Genomic DNA, 18,847 nt, shown 5'->3' on the forward strand with positions numbered 1-18,847 from the left:
AGCAGATAGCTTCCTCCTAACCATGGCAGCATCTGATTGTACATACTTGAAAACCATCCTCTTGATTTTTGCCTTCACTTCCTGCTGGGTTGAAAATGAATCCAAGGGGAATTCCAGATGAGGGGCGGAACTGAACTGGAACGCTCCCACTCTGACCTGCAGTAGGAGACAGAGGGCCCAGGGGCCTGAGAGGGGGGTCAAGTCACAACATTCCTAAGGGGACAGAAGGGAGGAGGACAAAGGTTAACAACCCTGCCTCCTGCCTACTCAACAAATACCAGCGCCGGCTCTTCTCCATTCTCCCTAAAAGAAGGATCCAAAGACCAGGAGGAGGATCTGGAAGGAAATATCAAAGCTGCTTGTGTTCTGCACTGACAACCACCAGTTCCATCTCCCCGGCCCACATTCTGGCAGCTCGCTCAGCTGAGCTGTGAGCATCTTTAGGGCAGGGTCTGTGCTCACACGTACCGAATGCCTCCTAGATGTAGGTAGTTTTACACAATCACACACATTATTTCACTTACTCCACAGAGGCACTATTAATACCCACATTACTGTTGGAGAAACTACAATGTAGAGAGGATACAGATCTGGCCCAGGACTAGTAAGAAAGGGAGCCAGGCCATTGGACTTGGTGTCTATGATCTTCACAAGGCTCAGCTACACCATTTTTCTTCTCAGCAGCCAGCACAAGCCTTCAAGAAAATGCTCGCTGACCCAAGTCGGCCTGCCGCAGAAGCCAACCACAGTCATCATCGCTGGTGGCTCATCACTCACCACAGCCACCACACCCCGTGCTTGGTTGGGGGCAGGGGGTCAGCCCTTCCAGGCCTGCTCCTGCCATGCTAGGGAAAGACCAGCTCTCCAGACTAGAGTCAACAGCCTAACCTGAAACAAGTAATACTGGAACTGAGGTTCCTCTATAGTGGAGGGAGTGAGAGCCACTGGCGATTCCAAACAGATTATGCATCCTCCTTAAGGAGGCCATAGGAAAAAATGCAATGGCTTGCAAAACTGGAGAAGGAAATTGAGTCAGGTCATTCTGTGGACCCTCAGGACACTAGTGTGGCTAGAGCAGAGATGGCTATCAACATTTAGGTTTCCTCTCAAGGGCCCAAGCCCTGCACCTCATCATTGGCCCTCCAAAACCTCTGGAGAACCACATTCTCAGTTACTGTTCTCATAACTAACCCCACTTCTGGCCAAGATTGCAAATGGGCCAAGTGATTCATATTTAAGCAATGATGCTGCCTTTTGCTTACCCCTTGAATTCCTTCACTGATGAGCCCTTGGCAAGCCTGGGGCTTGGGAGTTGATCAAAGCACTGGACACACCAAGCTGGCTGCATCTGCTCCCAGTGAGCACAGCCCACTGGGCTTTCCTCCCACAGGAAGTTCTGAGGAGGAGCTGTTGACATCTTAACAAGGAAGAAATTTAAGTCTTGGATGGGCAAGTCAGGGACATGGACACTGGAAAAAAGAGCAGTAGAGAAGCTCAGGAAGAAGTTTCTGAGGAGCAACCTTTTTGAAATCTCCCTTGAATTTACTGTGTGATACAGGGGGCATCTAAAACTAGTGGGGAAAAGAGGGTCTAGTCAGTAAGTGATATTGGAATGACTGGATAGCCATCTGCAAAAGAATAAAGGATAAATTGCAAAGGGATTCAAGACTTATATGTGAAAAATGTAACCATGAAAGTTCTAGAAGAAAACTTGGGAGAATTCCTTCATAATTTCAAAGTGGAAAAGACTCCACTATGACAAATTCCAGAAGCTATAAAGGAAAGACTGATAAATCTGACTACATGAAGAAAACTTCTGCAGAGCAAAACATACCATAATGCAATAGAAAATGAAGAAATTATTTGCAGCTCATGTCAGAGACAATGAGTTAGTTTCCCCAATATACAAAGAGTGTCTAGGAATTGATATGTATAAGACCAACAATCTGACAGAAAAATGGGTAAAGGATAAAACAGAGATCACCAGAAAAGGATATACATATGGCTTTTTAATATATGAAAAGATGCTTGACCTTACCACACTGAGCTGCCATTTTCCTATATCAGTTTAGCAAAAAGCCAAATACAACATTTGCAGGGGGAAACCAGGTCCTCAAACACTGTTGATAAGAACGTAAATGTTACAGCATCCATCGAGAGCAGTTTGTCAATATTTATTGAAAATTACAAATGGATGGGGCTATTAGGAATTTACCCTACAGACATACTTCCACATGTGCGAAATACAAGCTCACAGGATATTGGTAATAGCAAATATCCATCAATAGGGGTTCATTAATCAAACCTTGGTGAATTCTTATGATGGAATATTAATCAGTTGTAAAAAATAATATGTACCTATATTAATATCTGTATTACCTATAAAGCTAGATGTGGAAAGCCTTCCAAGATAATGCAAAGAGAAAAAGGCCAGGGATAGAGCAGGGTGCATCGTATGCTACCTTTTGTGTAAAAAAGGGGAAAATAAGAATATATATTCAGGGGCTGGCCTGGTGGTGCAGCGGTTGGGTGCGCACGTTCTGCTTCGGCAGCTGGGGTTCGCTAGTTCGGATCCCAGGTGCAGACGTGGCACTGCTTGGCGGGTTGTGCTGTGGTGGGCGTCCCACATAAAAAAAAAAGTAGAGGATGATGGGCATGGATGTTAGCTCAGGGCCGGCCTTCCTCAGCAAAAAGAGGAGGATTGGTGGCAGATGTTAGCTCAGGGCTAATCCTCATCCATAAAAAAAAAAGAAAAAAAAGAATATATATGTTCATATTGCTTATATTTTCATGAAGCAGTTCTGCAAGGTTACTCAAGGAAGCAGGTAGGGGCACTGGGCAAATGGAAAATGTGTGAGGGGAAGAGTACTTTTCATTGAAAGTCTTCTTACTGAACCATGTGAATGAATGAATTAGTTTAAAAAAAAAGTCCCTTGAGACCAACAGCTGGGCGTGTTTACTTGGGTTAAACAGGAAGGACACAACTTCAAAACAAAACACGACGGAAACAGCTTGAGTAAGTAGTTAAGGCATTTAATTTAATTGGTGGTTTGGGAGCCAAACAGTTGCCTTTTATCTTCAGTTGACTGTACGCTGAGGAGCCAGCATGTCTTACCGTGCTGCAATCAGTCAGCCCCAATCATTCTATTAGAGCCAGGAAGTGAACTTCTCAGCTTTTAAGTGTTGAGAGGAAGACTTCAAACACCTTAAATTCACCTCAACAACAAAGCACCCATAAAAAGCCTTAATTTACAGCTACCTGAAAATTTCTTCCCCGACAACTAAAGTTACAGAAAATAAAATAAGATGCAGATCAAATCCCCTGTATGTGGAGATAACAAGACGACACGAAAACGCAGCAGCAAAAACTTGAAACCTGAAGCCACAAATCAGACCAAACCCTCTGAAATCGCCCAAATGCAAAAGCCCTTGGCCAGCATCCCAGCAAGGCCATTGGAGCCCCCTGGACGTCAAGACGCCCCCTCGCTCCCTGAAACAGACACCCAGCTCCTTGGCTGAACAAGTCTTGCCGGGAGAAAGTTTTTCTCAGGTCAAGCCCAAATATAACACCTGACCACCTGCATTCTGCCCTCTTAGCAAAACAGAGCCACTCTGTATCCTCTTTCACGTGAAAATGAGAATCAGCTTCCCCCATATATGGAGGTTTCCAGGCCTCTCACTGTCCTGACTACCTGTGGTGGGCACCGTCTGGCTTGCCAATCTCTAGCCTAAAAATCAGCCTCCAGAACTTAATGCCACATTCTAGACGTGGGCCAGCAACACTGAAATTAAGTTCCCTGAACTCTGGGGACCTGTGGGTCGAAATAGCTGCCCCCAACAGCACCAGCCATAAAGTCTTTTGTCATAGTTTTCTTACCCTCTCTGAGGGTGCTGATGGAATCTCTCTCTCTCTCTCTCTTTCTCTCTCTCTCTCACACACACACACACAGTGCCGTGTTGCCAGCTGTCCACTTGCTATGTGGTAGCAGGGTGCGAATTCTGAGTGTCACCACCTCATCCTAGCCCAGGTGCTACCCACTAGGAGAGACAAATGATCTAATGGAGCCATTCCTGGGCTGAAAGTCAAGAGCCCCAGTTCTTCCACACTGAGCTCTCTTCTAAGATTGCTGTGCAACCCTGGGCAGTCACTTAGCCTCTCTGAGCCTGTTTCCTCGTCTGTAAAACATTCTCCAATAATCCACACAGCTCTTCCCTCCCAACTTGCCATCCACAGGGGTCTCCAGGCCACCCATTTCAGGACATACTACATCAATGCCAAGGTCAACAGTGTTTGATCTTTATGGCGCCTTCCTCCATGAGTAACTAGTGAAACTTCACAGGGAATCACTTCCTTTTAAAAGCAAGCCCTGTTTGGAGGAGGGTGGAGATTCAGCAGTCCTTCGCCCCGGCCCTTTTAGAGTCTATGATGGGGTGATTTCACGGTTGGAACTTCCAGGCTGCTCAGGCCTAGAGGAAACGACATCTGCGACAGTGTCTTTGGATAACTGTGCGAGACTGCCTGAGGTCCAGGGTACAGTGCCTACTCTCCCCGAGGGACATGCTGTTCTCGAGAACATCTGGCCCTCATTAAAAGCCACTTTTGCTCCTAAATCCTAGAGGTTTTTCTAGGATTAACCCAGGAATGTCATCTTGGAAAACCACTTCCTTCCTCACCCTGTATGGGTCTAGTCTCTAATTCAAGTAATTATGGCTTTCCAGATCAAAATGCCCTTCCTAAATTTTCATTTGATTTTTGAGTAGGTTCACATGGTTCAAAATCCATAAAGTATAAAAACATCTATACCGATCAGTCTCCCTGTGGACTTGAACCTCACCGACTCGGTTCCCAGCCTCCCCACTGCTCTTAGCCTCTCACAAGTCCCTCCAGAGTCGCTTCATGCAAATACAAGCAAACACCAATATCCACTCTGTGCACTTTCCTTTATTCTTCATAAAAAGTAACATATGCGCCATTTGCACCTTACTTTTCACACTTAATTTGTTTTGGTGTCTTTCCATATCAGAGAGCGTCCTCATTCACTTTCTGCAACAGCCCAGCGTTTCATCATATGGATGCACCATAATGGATTTACCTGTCCCTGGGAATGGGCATTTGGGTTGTCTGACATCTTTTACGATTACAGACCACACTGCAATGAATGACTTCATATGTGCGTTATTTTGCATCTGTGGGAGTATCTGTAGAATAAATTGCTGGGTCAAAGGGTCCAAGCATTTGTAATTTTGATGGACACTGTCAGATTCCAACCCAGAGAGGCTGCACACTTCCACCAGCAGTGCATGAGAATGCCAGTTTCCTACAGATTTGCCAGGGGAGCATGTCACCAAATTTTGGATTTTTGCTAATCCAGTAAGTGAAAAATGGTCTATTAGCCAGAGATTTGCTATTACATCGAGTGAGGTGGTTGGGCATTGTTTCATATGTCTAAGGGCCACTGTGGTTCATTTTCTGGGAATTGTCTGTCTGCGTTCATTGCCTGTTTTTCTATTGAGTTGTTTCAAAATGCCCCTTTCAGCAACAAGAGCTACAGCTAACACACTCTGCTGATATTTAAGACCTGCTACTGTAGCAACAAAGAACAAGAAATGAATATACTGGCTGGATTCACTCAGGCATGAGTAGTTCCTTTCAAGTGAACACAGAGGGTAAGAGCTGTGCTTCATATTAAGACTCTAGTCTTTGGAGGTAGTTATAGTTTTTGTCTGCCAGCATGCTTTCCCTTTCCCACTGTTCCACAAATGCAACTTCTCTTTCTAGCAGGAAACCAAATCCACGTGTTCACTCCTCACCCTAAGAACATGGATGAGCACAGGACCCAGGTCAAGCCAGACAATCTCTTCCCTCTGACTACTGTGATTGGTCAAGGGATCATCATGTGACCTATGCCTGCCCAATCGGAGCCCTCCCCAGGACTTCTGCCAGATCTACAGGGAAAGAAGTCCACTTTCTTTTCCCTGGGGTCACTAGCTTGATGGACAATGCAGGGCACTCTGCTATGTGAGGAAAACCTACCTGGAAGCCAACTGAGGAAAGCAAAATTGAGAGGAGAAGAAAAAGAGAGGGACTGAGCCCTTGGATCCCACTGTGCCTGGAACTAGGATTCACCCCCTCGGTCTTCCCAGATCCACAAGCCAGGAAATGCCTTCTTCTACTGAAGACGGGATTTCTGTTACTTGCAATCAAAGATGCCCTAACACAAAGATGACAAGACTTGCACGCACCCTCTTGAGGTTGATGTCCAGAGCGTCACAGACCGTGATGGCAAAGTGCTTGGACCTCTCGAAGCTCCCTTTCCCGACGCTGTGCGAACCGTCCATCAGGAACAGGATGTCCACGGCAGCGGAGCACCACATCACTAGGGGAGAGTGGGACAGAGGGTGGCGGCCAGCTTCCCTGCAGTCTGGTCCCAATAGGCTCTCACCCAAAGCAGAGTGGAGTGGGAAACGACCCTGTGGCGGGTCAGGCTGCTGCTCCTCTTAGCACAATGGGGGAAATAACACTGCACAAAGTCCCGGACAGAGGCAGCCCTCTTCTGCAGCAGGAAGCACACCCCCACCAGGGGCACGATGCTCGTCAACAGGCCCTTAGGTGAAAGCCTGCATTAGTGGAAGAGTCTATTTCAACAACACTAACTGAGCCATATGAGAGGAGGAGCTACCCGGCCAGCGAGGGACACTGAAGAGCCGTGGTCCAGCCCTCGGGGCCCAGGATCTAGTCCAGGACACAGCCAGGCACCCTGTACATGAGGCCACGTCACCCAAGAGTTCAAGCAGTAACAGCCGGCACTGACAGCATCTTTCCTACAGGCCAGCTGCTGCTTCAAACGCTTTATGTACTAATTTATTTAATTCTCACAACCACCCTGAGACAGAGGACTATTTTTTAAATTTTTAACAGTTTTATTGAGCTATTATTCACATACCATACAATTCACCCATTTAAAGTAAACAATTCAGTGGGTTTTAGTATCTTCACAGACACATTCCATCATCAGCTCAATTTTAGAATATTTTCTATCACCTCAAAAGAAACCCTGTACCCTGGAGCTATCACTTAGCTCCCCACCCCTACCCCCAGTCCTAAGCAGATTTGCGATATTTATTCCCACTAGAGAGATGAAGAAAGCAGGGCACAGGGTAATTCAGTAACTTTCCTAAGGCCAGAGTACCAGGAAGTGGAGCTGGGAATCAAACCCAGGCTGTCTGGGTCCAGAGTCCACACCCTACCACCTCACCTCTCATGTAAGAGAGTGAAGTCAGAGACACACCAGCGAGTCAGAGCAGCACAGCGAGAAGGTGACACCCAGATGGCAGCGACTGAGGAGGACTTCACCAGAGAGGGAAGGAAGGGACACACAGAGCCTCTGGGAATGGGCTGGCGTGGCTTGAGCATGTAGAGGGGATGCTAATTAGGGTGGAAGAGGAAGGAACATGGCGGCAGACAAGGCTGGCTGGGTAGATGGTGGGCATGTAACAGAAGACCTCCAAGCATGGGCCAAGAAATTTGGCCACAGAGATTTACCTAGAGTTCTTACCCAGGAGAAGGACTTGGTCAGACCCCTGTTTGGGGAAAATGACTCTGGTCACAGCATGAAAGGAAGATGGGAGTGGAGCAGAAACTGTCTGGAGTAACATGGCTTCCCTTGGGTCTGTCATGCAGAGGCTGAAATGGGCGTTCGGAGGGTTGAGTAAAACGTGGGCTTACTTTTGCTGGCGGCTGAAATCTTCCCAATGGTGTCCCTGCTCACGTGGACTTCCTGAAGAGGCAGGGACGGGGGCACTGGGAGAGAAAACACCAGAAGGAGTCATGACAAGGCAGAGAGGGGAGGCATCTTAGTTTCCACAATATGTGACTAGGTAAAAAGAGAGAAAAGAGGAATTCAATGATACTGTATCTCAAAAATTACCAGAGGGATAGCATAAAGAAACCCCCAACTGCCCCACTTCTATCAGGGATCTTTGTACTTAAATGTGGGTATTTTGAAGAGAAAAATTAAAAATATATACAGAGGGGATATAGAGAGCCTGGGATTCTGATGAGTTTTGCCCCTAGTTAGGCATAATAACTGGGTGTCTCTCTGGGCTGCAGCTCCTTGCTATAAAAATTAACCTTGGATGTGAACAGACAATTCATAGAAGAAAGTGAATTCATAGACAAGCACAAGGGGAAATGTTCAAACAGGTGACAGAATCCTCTAACTCAAACAATGAGATATCCCCCTGTCTTTTTTTTTTTGGTGAGGAAGATTGTCCCTGAGCTAACATCTGTGCCAATCTTCCTCTATTTGTATGTGGGGTGCTGCCACAGCACGGCTTGATGAGTGCTGTGTGGGTCTGCACCTGGGATCTGAACTGTGAACCCCGGGCCACTGAAGCAGAGTTCACAAACTTAACCACTACGCCACTAGGCCGCCTCAAGATACCCTTGTAAACATGAAATTTAGATGATCAACTTCTAAATTTAAATGTAATTGGGGAAACATTAAATCAGGAAAAAACTTTCCAGTGGTGGCACTGTAAATTGGTACAACCCTTCTGGAAAACAATTTGGCCAAATGAATTGAGAGTCATAAAAACGCTCACACCATTTGGCCCTGTAGTATTGCACCTGGAAACTGATCTGAAGGAAAAACAATTTCAGAGAAGGGAAAACATGCATCAAGCCACTCCCTTCAATGTTATTTGTGACAGAGGAATGCTGGAGATAAAAAAAAATCGAAAGAGTCAGGACTTTGAGTAAACTTTGATATATTCATTCAGCGCAATGACTATGAACAAGGGCTAAAAAGTTTTGGGGTTTCCTACTTCCTGTTCATGGATGAGTCTTTTGTTCTTTTATATGAAAGCCAGTGAATTTGTAATAATGGTACCTGAGCAATCATTAACAATTTAAAAAATAGACTTTGAGGGCAGGGGTAACATGCCAGGAAGCCCCAGGATTGCCACACAGCGAGCCCACCATGATGCAAGTTCTGAAGGCAAAGAGGGGACCACTTGGAGGGATAATGTGAAAAGGGTAGATATCTGGTGGCAGAAGTACACATGCCAATGCTTTATAAATGCCGACGTCTGGTGGGTCAGCACAGAGGAGACCAAGCTGGGGTGGGCAGAGCCCAGGAGCAGGCCAAGCCAGGGAGGGGGCACAGGAAGGAAGATGAGCTTGGGGGCTGCTAGGGAAAGAGGTTAAGTGGGGGGGGGGGGCAGGGAATCACACATGCAGGGATGTTGCGCTCATGGGGATTTGCAAATGCCAGGAAAGTGACAAGGAGGGGGACACCAAAAGATGATATTGGGTTCTGGGGGGGATGCTTCCTGTTTGCAGCCCCCCCAGAGGTTACTGGTCAACCATCTCCACCTCTATGGCTCCTCCCCACTCACTATTCCCTGGGGAGAACTACACTAGCTTCTGGTTCTCGCCGCCGCCCCAATCTCTGAGCAGATAGTTTCCGCTCACCTGATTTGCCCTCCCCCAATCGCTCCTCATGGAGAACATGGTTCTAGGCCAGTAAGCGGAACCAGCAATTAGTGCCACAGTCAAAAGCTTCAGACAAACAGCTTTCATGAGGTCTAGCACACTGCCGCTGCCGTTTTCCCACCAGAGGCAGAGACAACACATAAACTACAAACACAGACAGTGGACTGAATTAAAGAAAAGAAAATCTTCCGCTTCCATAGAAAATGGCAGATGTTGGGACAGAGGCAGGGGCAACACATCCAAAAACATCCCAAAACAGAAGAACATGAAGTTACTCAATAATTCAGCAACCTGATCTTCCAGAAAATAGATGCTTTCTGCTTTACGGCGTTCAGACATCATCAAGATCCTGCCAATTCGGGGGCCCCGAAGCCCACCCCATAATGTGGTGCTGCTCCCCTGGGAGCTCCCCACTTGCCCCTGCCCTCCAGAGCCCAGCCCAGCTCTCTGCACACAGCAGGAGGACACTAAGGTTTCCTGACCGCGTCCACGGATCATTGGCAAAGGAGCTGAGGAATCCCCGAGGCCCTGCAGGAAACCACTGTGCCTTTAGAAATGTCTGACCAGCAAATTCTCCAGGTGCAGACACACCAGCCGTCTCCCCTGGATGGGAGGAAAGAGCATCCCCAGGACCAGAGACCACTCACCAAGGATGAGACTCAGCTAATGCGCCTCCCTGTACAACATGCTCGGGGGTGCCGGGCTTCAGGTGAGCCCCTTGTGCCTGACTGACATCGCCACTGCTCCCCTGTGAAGTCACCTCAGGACTCTGCAGAGGTTCCCCTGGAACAGGGAGCTGAGGAATGTGTGATAGCTGCTTCCTCTTCTAACCAACTCAGCCCACACCTCTGAAGACCACCTGTCTGGGCTCCAGAACTTGAATCTCCTAGGGGGATGGGTGGTGCTAAGGAGCTGGCAGGATTGAGAATCACTAATCTAATCAAACCCTTTCACTTTACAGATAAGAGAGCCAAGGCTTAGGGTGATCATTCCTGTACAGTCTTGTCTGCCCTAGATGAGCCCAGAGTGGTGGGGCCAGCCCAGGAGTCAGGAGACTTGGGTTGTCATCCCAGCTCTGCTACCAATAGCTGTGTGACCCAGGACAAGTCACACAGCCTCTCTTGGCCTCCCTTGCCTCATCTGCACAACCCAGCAACGGTCAGATCAAGTGCTCTGTAAACTGGACAGGGTCACAGAAGGTGAAGTTCCACAATGAGCTGGAACAGAAATTTTACTGGGCCTGGGCCTCCAGGGACTGTATTCAAACCCTGTCCTCAAACACGTCTCATTTCTCCCCAGTCCCTTGGCCATGAAGCTACTGTGTTCCTTCATCCACCTGTATGGCTCAGAGAGGGGACAGTAGGTGGGCTGAGCAACCACCCCCTTCTTCCAGCCTCTCTTATCTCTCCTGCTCTGGGGAACAGGCGGGTGACAGCAGCGAACTCAGCAGAGAGAGAGTACACCTACTCACAGAAACACAGACGAGGGAGGAACTGCAAGAGAGAATCGCAGAGTCCACAAGAGGATGCTGAGCCAGCCTCGGACAGCTGGTCACCCAGTCCACTTGTTCTTACTTGTGGGACAACAATCTGCAAAACACACCTACTCCTTTGTACCATCTCATATTTCAAAGAGGCTAGAACTTGGAAGGGACAGAGTGGCAAGTAACAAGAAAACTGATTGGCTCCGTTATTCATTCATTAATCTACTTCTTGAGCACCGACCAGGTGCCAAGCACAGCGCTAGGCACCGAGATTACACAGTAGTGAATAAAGAATATATGCAGAGTCTCTTGCTCACGGAACTTACATCCGGTAGAGAAGATGGATACTAATTTTTAAGTTTTACACGGAAGTAAACTCATGCCTGTGTTACATGTTACACAGCAGAGGGACTCAGGGCTACAGGAGGTTTTAATAGGGGGATCTGATCTGATCTGGGGGTCCAGCAGGAAATGTGCTAGGTGCCGAAAATGATTAGGAGTTTATCAGGGCAGAAGTGTTGGGGTGAGGGGGTGATTCAGGCAGAGGGGCCACGATAACCAAGAACCCCTAAGGTGAGAGGGAGCCAGGATGCTGGGCAGGACTGGATGGAGTGTAGGCTGCAGCACAAAGGGTGGAGGGAGGGGGCACCGGAGGGGATGAGAGGTGGCATGGGTCAGATCAGACCTCTTAAGAGCAATGGGACATCACTTAAAAGTTTCAGGCATGGGGTGGGAGTGGAGAGGGGTCTAGATATGATCAGATTTGCATTTTGAAATGGCTGCTGTGTGGAGAATGGGCTGGAGTGGGACCAGGAGGGCCCAGGGACACAAGTCAGGAGGACACTGCAGTGGTCCAAGCACGAGATGATGGGGCTTAGACTAGGCAGGTGACTGTGGAGTGGAGAGATACAGATGCATTCAAGAAACGTTTAGAAGTTAAAATCGACAGGATGTGAGGCAAACCAAACCCCTCAACATCTTACCCCCCCCCACCAAAAACACTTACCTCCGGCAAACAGGAAAACGCAGATGGCTTCCAGCAACAGGAAAGAGGGCATGTTGGTAGAACTAGAGGGCCAGGACAAGAAAAAAAGCATCAGCAATTAGCTCTGTGAGGTCCCCAAGTCGCACCCCCAAACAAGAGGACAACCACTCAGCCTTTCCCAGGGCACAAATAGGACTCTAGAAGCCCCTCCTCGCCATAATAACTACAGTAGACTGGAGTTGATGCAAATTCCCAAAAAGCCACAGAAGACTTTACTCCCGTGACTCTGATTTTAAAGGACAGTCTAACATCTTCAGACACCCCCCCTCCCAGACCCCCAGCTCCTTCAGACTCTAGCAAGGTATGCTCTGTCCAGGCGACCCAGGCAGGAGACCTGGGTCCTAGCTGGGCCTGGGCCCTGACTAGCCACGTGACCTTAGGGGACGTCCCTCCCTCTCAGCATCTCCACGTCTTCATGAGGAGCTAGACTCTGACAGGCTGAAGACTTGATTTCAATGTCTTCATTTTCTGAAACCTAGCAGGTCACCAAATCTGCACTTTCAAAATTATTTATAAACAGTAATGTGGCAGAGGAAGAAACAAGTCTTTTTGTTAAGTTTTTATTGCCTAATAATGCTTATAGTAAGGGTAAAATTCAGTTCCATGGGGTCTGATATTTATTGATTTTTTTTCTGTTTTTTTTTTTTTCTTGAAGGCATGCTTTTTGGTGAGGAAGATTGGCCCTGAGCTAACATCTGTTGCCAATCTTCCTCTTTTTTTTTTCTCCCCAAAGCCCCAGTACATAGTTTATATCCTAGTTGTAGGTCATTCTAGTTCTTCTATGTGGGATGCCACCACAGCAGGGCTTGATGAGCCGTGCGTAGGTCTGCACCCAGGATCCAAACCGGCGAACCCTGGGCCACTGAAGCAGAGAGTGTGAACTTAACCTCTCGGCCACGGGGCCAGCCCCCTATTTACCAGTTTTTGAGGGAGGTACTAGGGTGGAAAGTGACAGCTTTTAATAAGAAACTATAAACTGTATCTCTGATCCCATAAGGGCACAGACTTGAGGTTTACTTCTAATTTTAGCTGTGAGGCCCAAGAAATGCATTATTACCATTATTATCATTTGAATCACAAAGAGTTGACACACAATTCAAACAGTCTTATGTTTTAGCAAGTGTACCTGTAGCACAAGAACTGAAAGGGGTCATACAGAATGAAATTCAGACTTTCTCCCCAGTATAATTTAGCAGGGAAAAATCTAAAAATATCTTAACAATAGGTTCTAGAAATTCTATTTTTTGCCCTTTGGGATCCAATACATTCAAGATCTCACCCTACGGTTTCTCTGCATTGAATTTGCCCATTAAGAAAAGACTTGGAAGGGGCCGGCCCGGTGGCACAGCAGTTAAGTTCGCACGTTCCACTTCTTGGCGGCCCGGGGTTCACCGGTTTGGATCCTGGGTGTGGACATGGCACCGCTTGGCAGGCCATGCTGTGGTAGGCGTCCCACATATAAAGTAGAGGAAGATGGGTACAATGTTAGCTCAGGGCCAGTCTTCCTCAGAGAAAAGAGGAGGACTGGCAGTAGTTAGCTCAAGGCTAATCTTCCTCAAAAATAAATAAATAAACAAAAGGGGAAAAAAAAAAAGAAAAGAAAAGACTTGGAAGAACAAAGCAATGCTACATGGAGGTCTTACTAAAGTTTCCTTCCAGTAAACACATAGCACTGACACGCATTCAGGAGAGAATCCTGGGCAGAGATATGGAAGGGAAGAGCTGCAGGACGCCAGGGGAACCCCAGGTTCTAGAGCAAGGCAGAAGGAGAAGTGTCAGTCACTGCGTGGGGTACCCAAGGGTGCAGCCGCAGCGAGGAAACTCACTCCAACCTGATGCACACGGCTGGGAAAGTCCCTTTAACATCCTAGATAAGCACCACCCTTCTGCATCTCAGAACACGGATCACAAGGCAGGAGCACCAAGCTTTCATTTATGTATCCTGGGGCTTCAGACCTCCCCCCCTCCACCGGGGATGCCACTGCTCCAAAATACACAGCAGAAGCTTCCTGGCCATCTTTAGCAGCTCACCGAAGTGCCTTGAACTTACCCTGCACTAAAATGAATTCTCTTACTTGTTAGAGGAACTCGCACTCCACCACCTCTGCCAGGCATTGAAATCACACCTGCCAGCTGCAGGAACCAAACAGAACTCAGACTCCGAATTCAGAGGATGTGCTGAGCACGCTGAGAGCAACAGCTGCCTTGAAAATCAAAGTCACCCAGGAAATGTAGATTCTTAATTTGCGGAAAAGATTAAAATGGCCCAGTCATGTTCATATAGGTGCTATTGCCAGTTACTTGGAATTGCAGGACATATGAATAAACAGTGGGGGTGGGGGTGCTTACATGGGACAGTGCTTACCCCTAAGCCTGCATTCCCACCCTCAGGGAGCAGGAGCTAGGGGAGAAGAGCTCACAATATGGTGTGAAATTAAAGAGGAAACTCAGTGGCTGAAGGATGAGGTCACTGAGGCTCAGAAGGGGAGGGGTCCTGGGCAGTCCCACAGCGCAGGTCTCGAGCTCCTGATTCAATGAGATTTCCTCTAATCATGCTGCTTCTAGAGCCACTGCTCAGAACTCCATCTACATTGAGCTGGCACACCCATAAGTGCCTACTGACAGGCAGGGGTCACACCTGCCCCATGGTGGCAGAGAGCCTGCACCAGAGTCCAGGGCCCCGCTTCTCATCCGATGCCATGTGACCCCATGAGAGGCTGTGGTTCCTCACTTACAAAAGGAGGAGGGTGGACCAGATGCTGCTAAGGTGTCTTCTGGTTTTAAACATCCCCTTATGGTCTCCCCTCCATCACAGACCTATGATGGTGAGACCTTACTCAGCTCGTCGGATTTTGAAATATTTCTGAAACAAACTGAATCAAGTGTCCCAACCAGCTGAGTGTCCTTTTGTTTCACATAACTAAGAGGCTCACGGCTTCCCCTAATCTCAGTGAAAACTAGTCAATATTGCAAGAGCAAGGAAGTCAGGGGCTTCCCAGACACAATCAAAGGGAGAAAGGTAGACGGAGAGGATGTGGGCTAGCTGAGAGGCCGATGGGCTTCCTGCTGGCTTCCAGCTGGGCGGGTGCCAGCAAGGCCGACTCCCCACTTTCCTTTCCCCCAGGGACACATTTTCTTTCCTCTTAGTCTACACAAGGGATGCAGGACAAGTCCCCACCTGCGGCCTGGGGGCCAGGCAGGGGCGAGGCCTGGGGCCGAGGGGCCGTGCAGGGCAGAGGTAAAGGACTTCTCAATGCTGTGTAGTCTTTGGGTCCAGGATGATTTTCTGACGTCACAGCTTCTGACCTTGGGCACATGCAGGACTCCAAGGTTCAGACCTGTTACTTTGTTATAAAACCAGGATGCCAGCAGCCTCCCCAGGCTGCCGTGAGGACAAGGTGGAAGTACAGAAGGTCCCTGCCGCATAGCAAGGCACTCAGTACACAGGCTCCCTCCCTCCACTAAGAGACAAACCTAAGTGCCTTCACCTGGCTCTGCTATGTGCCTCTGCTTGCCCAGGTGAATGTTTTCCTGAGTCACCTAAGTTTCTGCTCATTAGAACAAAACTTATGTTGGCAACCCGCAAATCGATGCAAGAAGTCCAATGCCTCCTCATACATGTTAGGATCAGATGGGGCTGGCTCTGGGACCTCAGCAGCACCTCCCTCCCCTGTCCCGGAAACACAAGGTCTATTGTCAGGGCCCACACTGAAACTGCCTGCTGAGATGTTTATCTTGCCTGCCAGTGGCAAATGCCTGCATCTTAGTCTCTGTTGGAGCCCCAGCTGTGGGCGCCCGGCACACAGTAGGTGAAATACGCGCTTGCTGTACAAACTAAATACTATCATGCCCACCACTGATGGGCCAGAGGGATGCTTCCAGACAAACCTTTGTGCTCACTGTATTTTTTTTATACCAAGATAAGTGAAACTAATGCTATTTCGATGCTGGTAAAGTATTAATAGCACTCTTTACCATCTCTTCCCACCCAATCATCTCAAATGTGCAGCTTATTTCCCCCTCCTCACTTATCAAAACTTTCTTCCAATACTAATTCCACATTCTAAATACGATCCTACGTCTGAAAACTTTTTGAAAAGGACAAATTCCACAGTAAAAATCAACAGCTACTACCATCTAGCGAGCTTTTACTGCGTGCCTAGCACCCGACTCCAATCTCAAAGGTCTTCTCTCTCCCAATCCGCACAGCCGGCCAGAGAGTGTATTATCCCCACTTTCCAGATGACAAAACTGAAGCATACAGAAGTTAAGTGTTTGGCCCCAGGTTACACAGCTAATAAATGCACTGGACTCCATTCTGGCCTCCCAGTAATCTGTTCAACCTGTCAGTTCCTGATCCTGGGGATCAGGATAGAGGAACAGAAAGATCATGAAAAATCTGCCACTCGAAATCCTGCCCTTTGCAGTTTTCCACCCAGGTAATAACCTGCCAGCGACTCCCACACTTGAGTACCTAACATGAGAAGATTTCCAGAGCTTTCTGCATTTTTGTACAAAGTAGTCAGGAGCAGTCTGCAACCCAGGGGCAGAAACAGATTTGTTCCCAGGTAGACCTTGTCAAGCCTTTTCCATTACAGGACACCTGGCTCACCACATTTCTTCCTTTCTGTTCCATTACTCACGCTAATCCCACACTTTCTTCCTGGCCTCTGGGGTTCTCACACATGGAGAGATGCCCTCCGCCCTCCAAACCTCTCATCTGATTGTTGTCTTCAAATCCTCATTCCACGCGGCACCGGCCACATTTGGGACAGCAGGTGAGCGAGGTTTGCTCCAGGGCGCCACAAAACACTGCACTCGGGACTTGCATTTCCTAAGACACAGGAAGAAACGAGGGCCGAAACAAGGCTACTTTTGAAAAAGAAGGGCCAGACTGGCGATAGCTGAAGGCAAGTTTGCAGCACAATGCCCGCCTTCTCCTCTATGATCGGAAATGAAATGAGTGCAGGGTGAAAATGGAAACCACTTCCACTCCTTAGAAAATGCAATTCCAACCCCGAATATTAGATTAGGGCTTGGCAGCCTTCTCTCAGGCAGCGGGATGGAAATCTGAGCCCTTTATAAGAACAGTCAACACCTGAACAGGAAGACGTTAAAATCGGAGGTAAAAGTCTTGGGCCAGGAAGCCCCTGCTGTCTTCCTTGTCCGTTTGGTGAAACACTTGGCTCAGGCCCAGAGAGTCCAGGGAAGTGGATGACATGTCTCCAGTTTGATACGGCAGGGCGAGCGCTTTCAAAGCTGCTCGGGGAAAATCATGCTCCCACCCCCACTCCCCCAGCTGCTTAAAAGAATCACAAATTTTCAGAACCCAATGATCGACAACCAGAAGTCAGCACCAAGGGATGAGCACCATGCCGTGTGGATTCCCTGGATGGTTGGGGAGAAAGCTGGGCGGAGAGGCATAAATCGCAGGGCCTCCCGCACTCGCCACACGTGCTAAGCATCATTTTTAGCCAGAAGAGATTTTGATCTTCGTTTTGATGATACTTGAAAATCCTTTATTTAAGTTGTACAGGACCCAAATTCACTGCCGTGGCACTCTGGGAAGCAGGCACACAGGACTGGAAGTCCAGAGACAGAATTCCAGACTAGCTCTGCTTCTAACCAGCTACGTGACTGCCAACAACAACTCCCCCCCCCCCCCGCCGCCCCGGCCTCAGTTCATTCATCTGTCAAATGGGATGAATCTCAGTTTCAGACTCAACCAGTCTTGTAGATCCAATGAAATCGCGTGTGAAAGGCCCTCCTAATGGAAAAACACTTCCTAAATGCACGATGTTAAGAGACTATCATTACATTTAACATATTAATTTCATCTAACGACACTCATAACCTTATAGGGTAGACATGATCGTTTCCATTTTTACATATGTGGAAATGGTCTTGGAGAAGCTGGGGCCCAAGGTCAAAAAGCTAGTAAATCACAAGCTTGGCATCAGGCCCAGGTCTTCCGATGTGGCCAGCCTGATCATGACAAGAAGTGCGCAGGACACAGACGGAATGGAAAAAGAACCCGTCGTACGTCAGGAGACCTGAGCATGAGCCTCTCTGGTAAATTCCTTCACTTCAGACACTCAATTTCCTTCTCTCGAAAATGAGGGTGGCGTCGCCCATCCTATTTCCCTGGAAAAGGTGTTGCCACTGTCACACAAGACCACGATGCCTGGGCAGGGGCAGTTTCCTAAGTGGAGATCAGAGAAGTCCAGTTCAAGAGAAGGAACTCAGGATCAGGAAAGGAAGCGAGGGATGGAGAACAGTGATCATACACAGGGTAGCCTGGCAGGTAATTTTGTGGGTGGGAGAGGAAGAGGAAGCCGGCTGGAGCTGTTTAGAAGGTGAACGGGTAAACTAAAGGAAAGGAATACAACCTGAATGATGGTACTCAGCCGTCCCAGGTCGCTGGCCTGGGGTGATGCTGACGTGGGGGTATTGCATGGGATAGACCCTCCCTTGTGCAGGGTCCCTAAGAGATCTCCAGTAGCCTGGTAGATTATAGGAGGGATTTGTTCTATTTTAAAAAAATATCCTTGGGGCCGGCCTGGTGGTGTAGTGGTTAAGTTTGTGTGCTCTGCTTCGGAGGCCAGGGGTTCACCGGTTGGGATCCCAGGCGCAGACCTACACACCACTCATCAAGCCACACTGTGGTGGTGCACCACAGACAAAACAGGAAAAATTGCATGGATGTAGCAGGGACAATCTTGCTTACCAAAAAAATATACACATATACATTATATATATCCTTGTGGGATGAAATAAATTAGCAATTCTATTACAGTCCTCTCAATTAACACAATTAATTTTT

General features: G+C 48.1%; 1 protein-coding gene across 7 annotated transcripts in view; it reads right to left on the reverse strand.

Annotated features, from left to right (window-relative positions):
* The window catches only part of VWA2 (von Willebrand factor A domain containing 2), a 48,222-nt gene that overhangs the window by 27,375 nt on the left and 2,000 nt on the right, over positions 1 to 18,847 (reverse strand). For 3 of the 7 annotated variants that reach the window (XM_070482700.1, XM_044750401.2, XM_070482704.1), the window contains exons 2-5: positions 11,986 to 12,047; positions 7,727 to 7,801; positions 6,244 to 6,377; positions 47 to 156 (exon numbers count right to left, since the gene is read on the reverse strand). In XM_070482700.1, coding sequence (XP_070338801.1) covers positions 47 to 156; positions 6,244 to 6,377; positions 7,727 to 7,801; positions 11,986 to 12,047 — 381 coding nt within the window. Of the gene's footprint in view, positions 1 to 46; positions 157 to 6,243; positions 6,378 to 7,556; positions 7,802 to 11,985; positions 12,048 to 14,099; positions 14,202 to 16,737; positions 16,859 to 18,847 lie in introns of those variants that run through there. The other 4 variants (XM_070482719.1, XM_070482711.1, XM_070482713.1 and 1 more) reach the window with 3 other exon arrangements.

Source organism: Equus asinus, chromosome 2, assembly GCF_041296235.1.
Source record: "Equus asinus isolate D_3611 breed Donkey chromosome 2, EquAss-T2T_v2, whole genome shotgun sequence".
Lineage (NCBI taxonomy): Eukaryota > Metazoa > Chordata > Mammalia > Perissodactyla > Equidae > Equus > Equus asinus.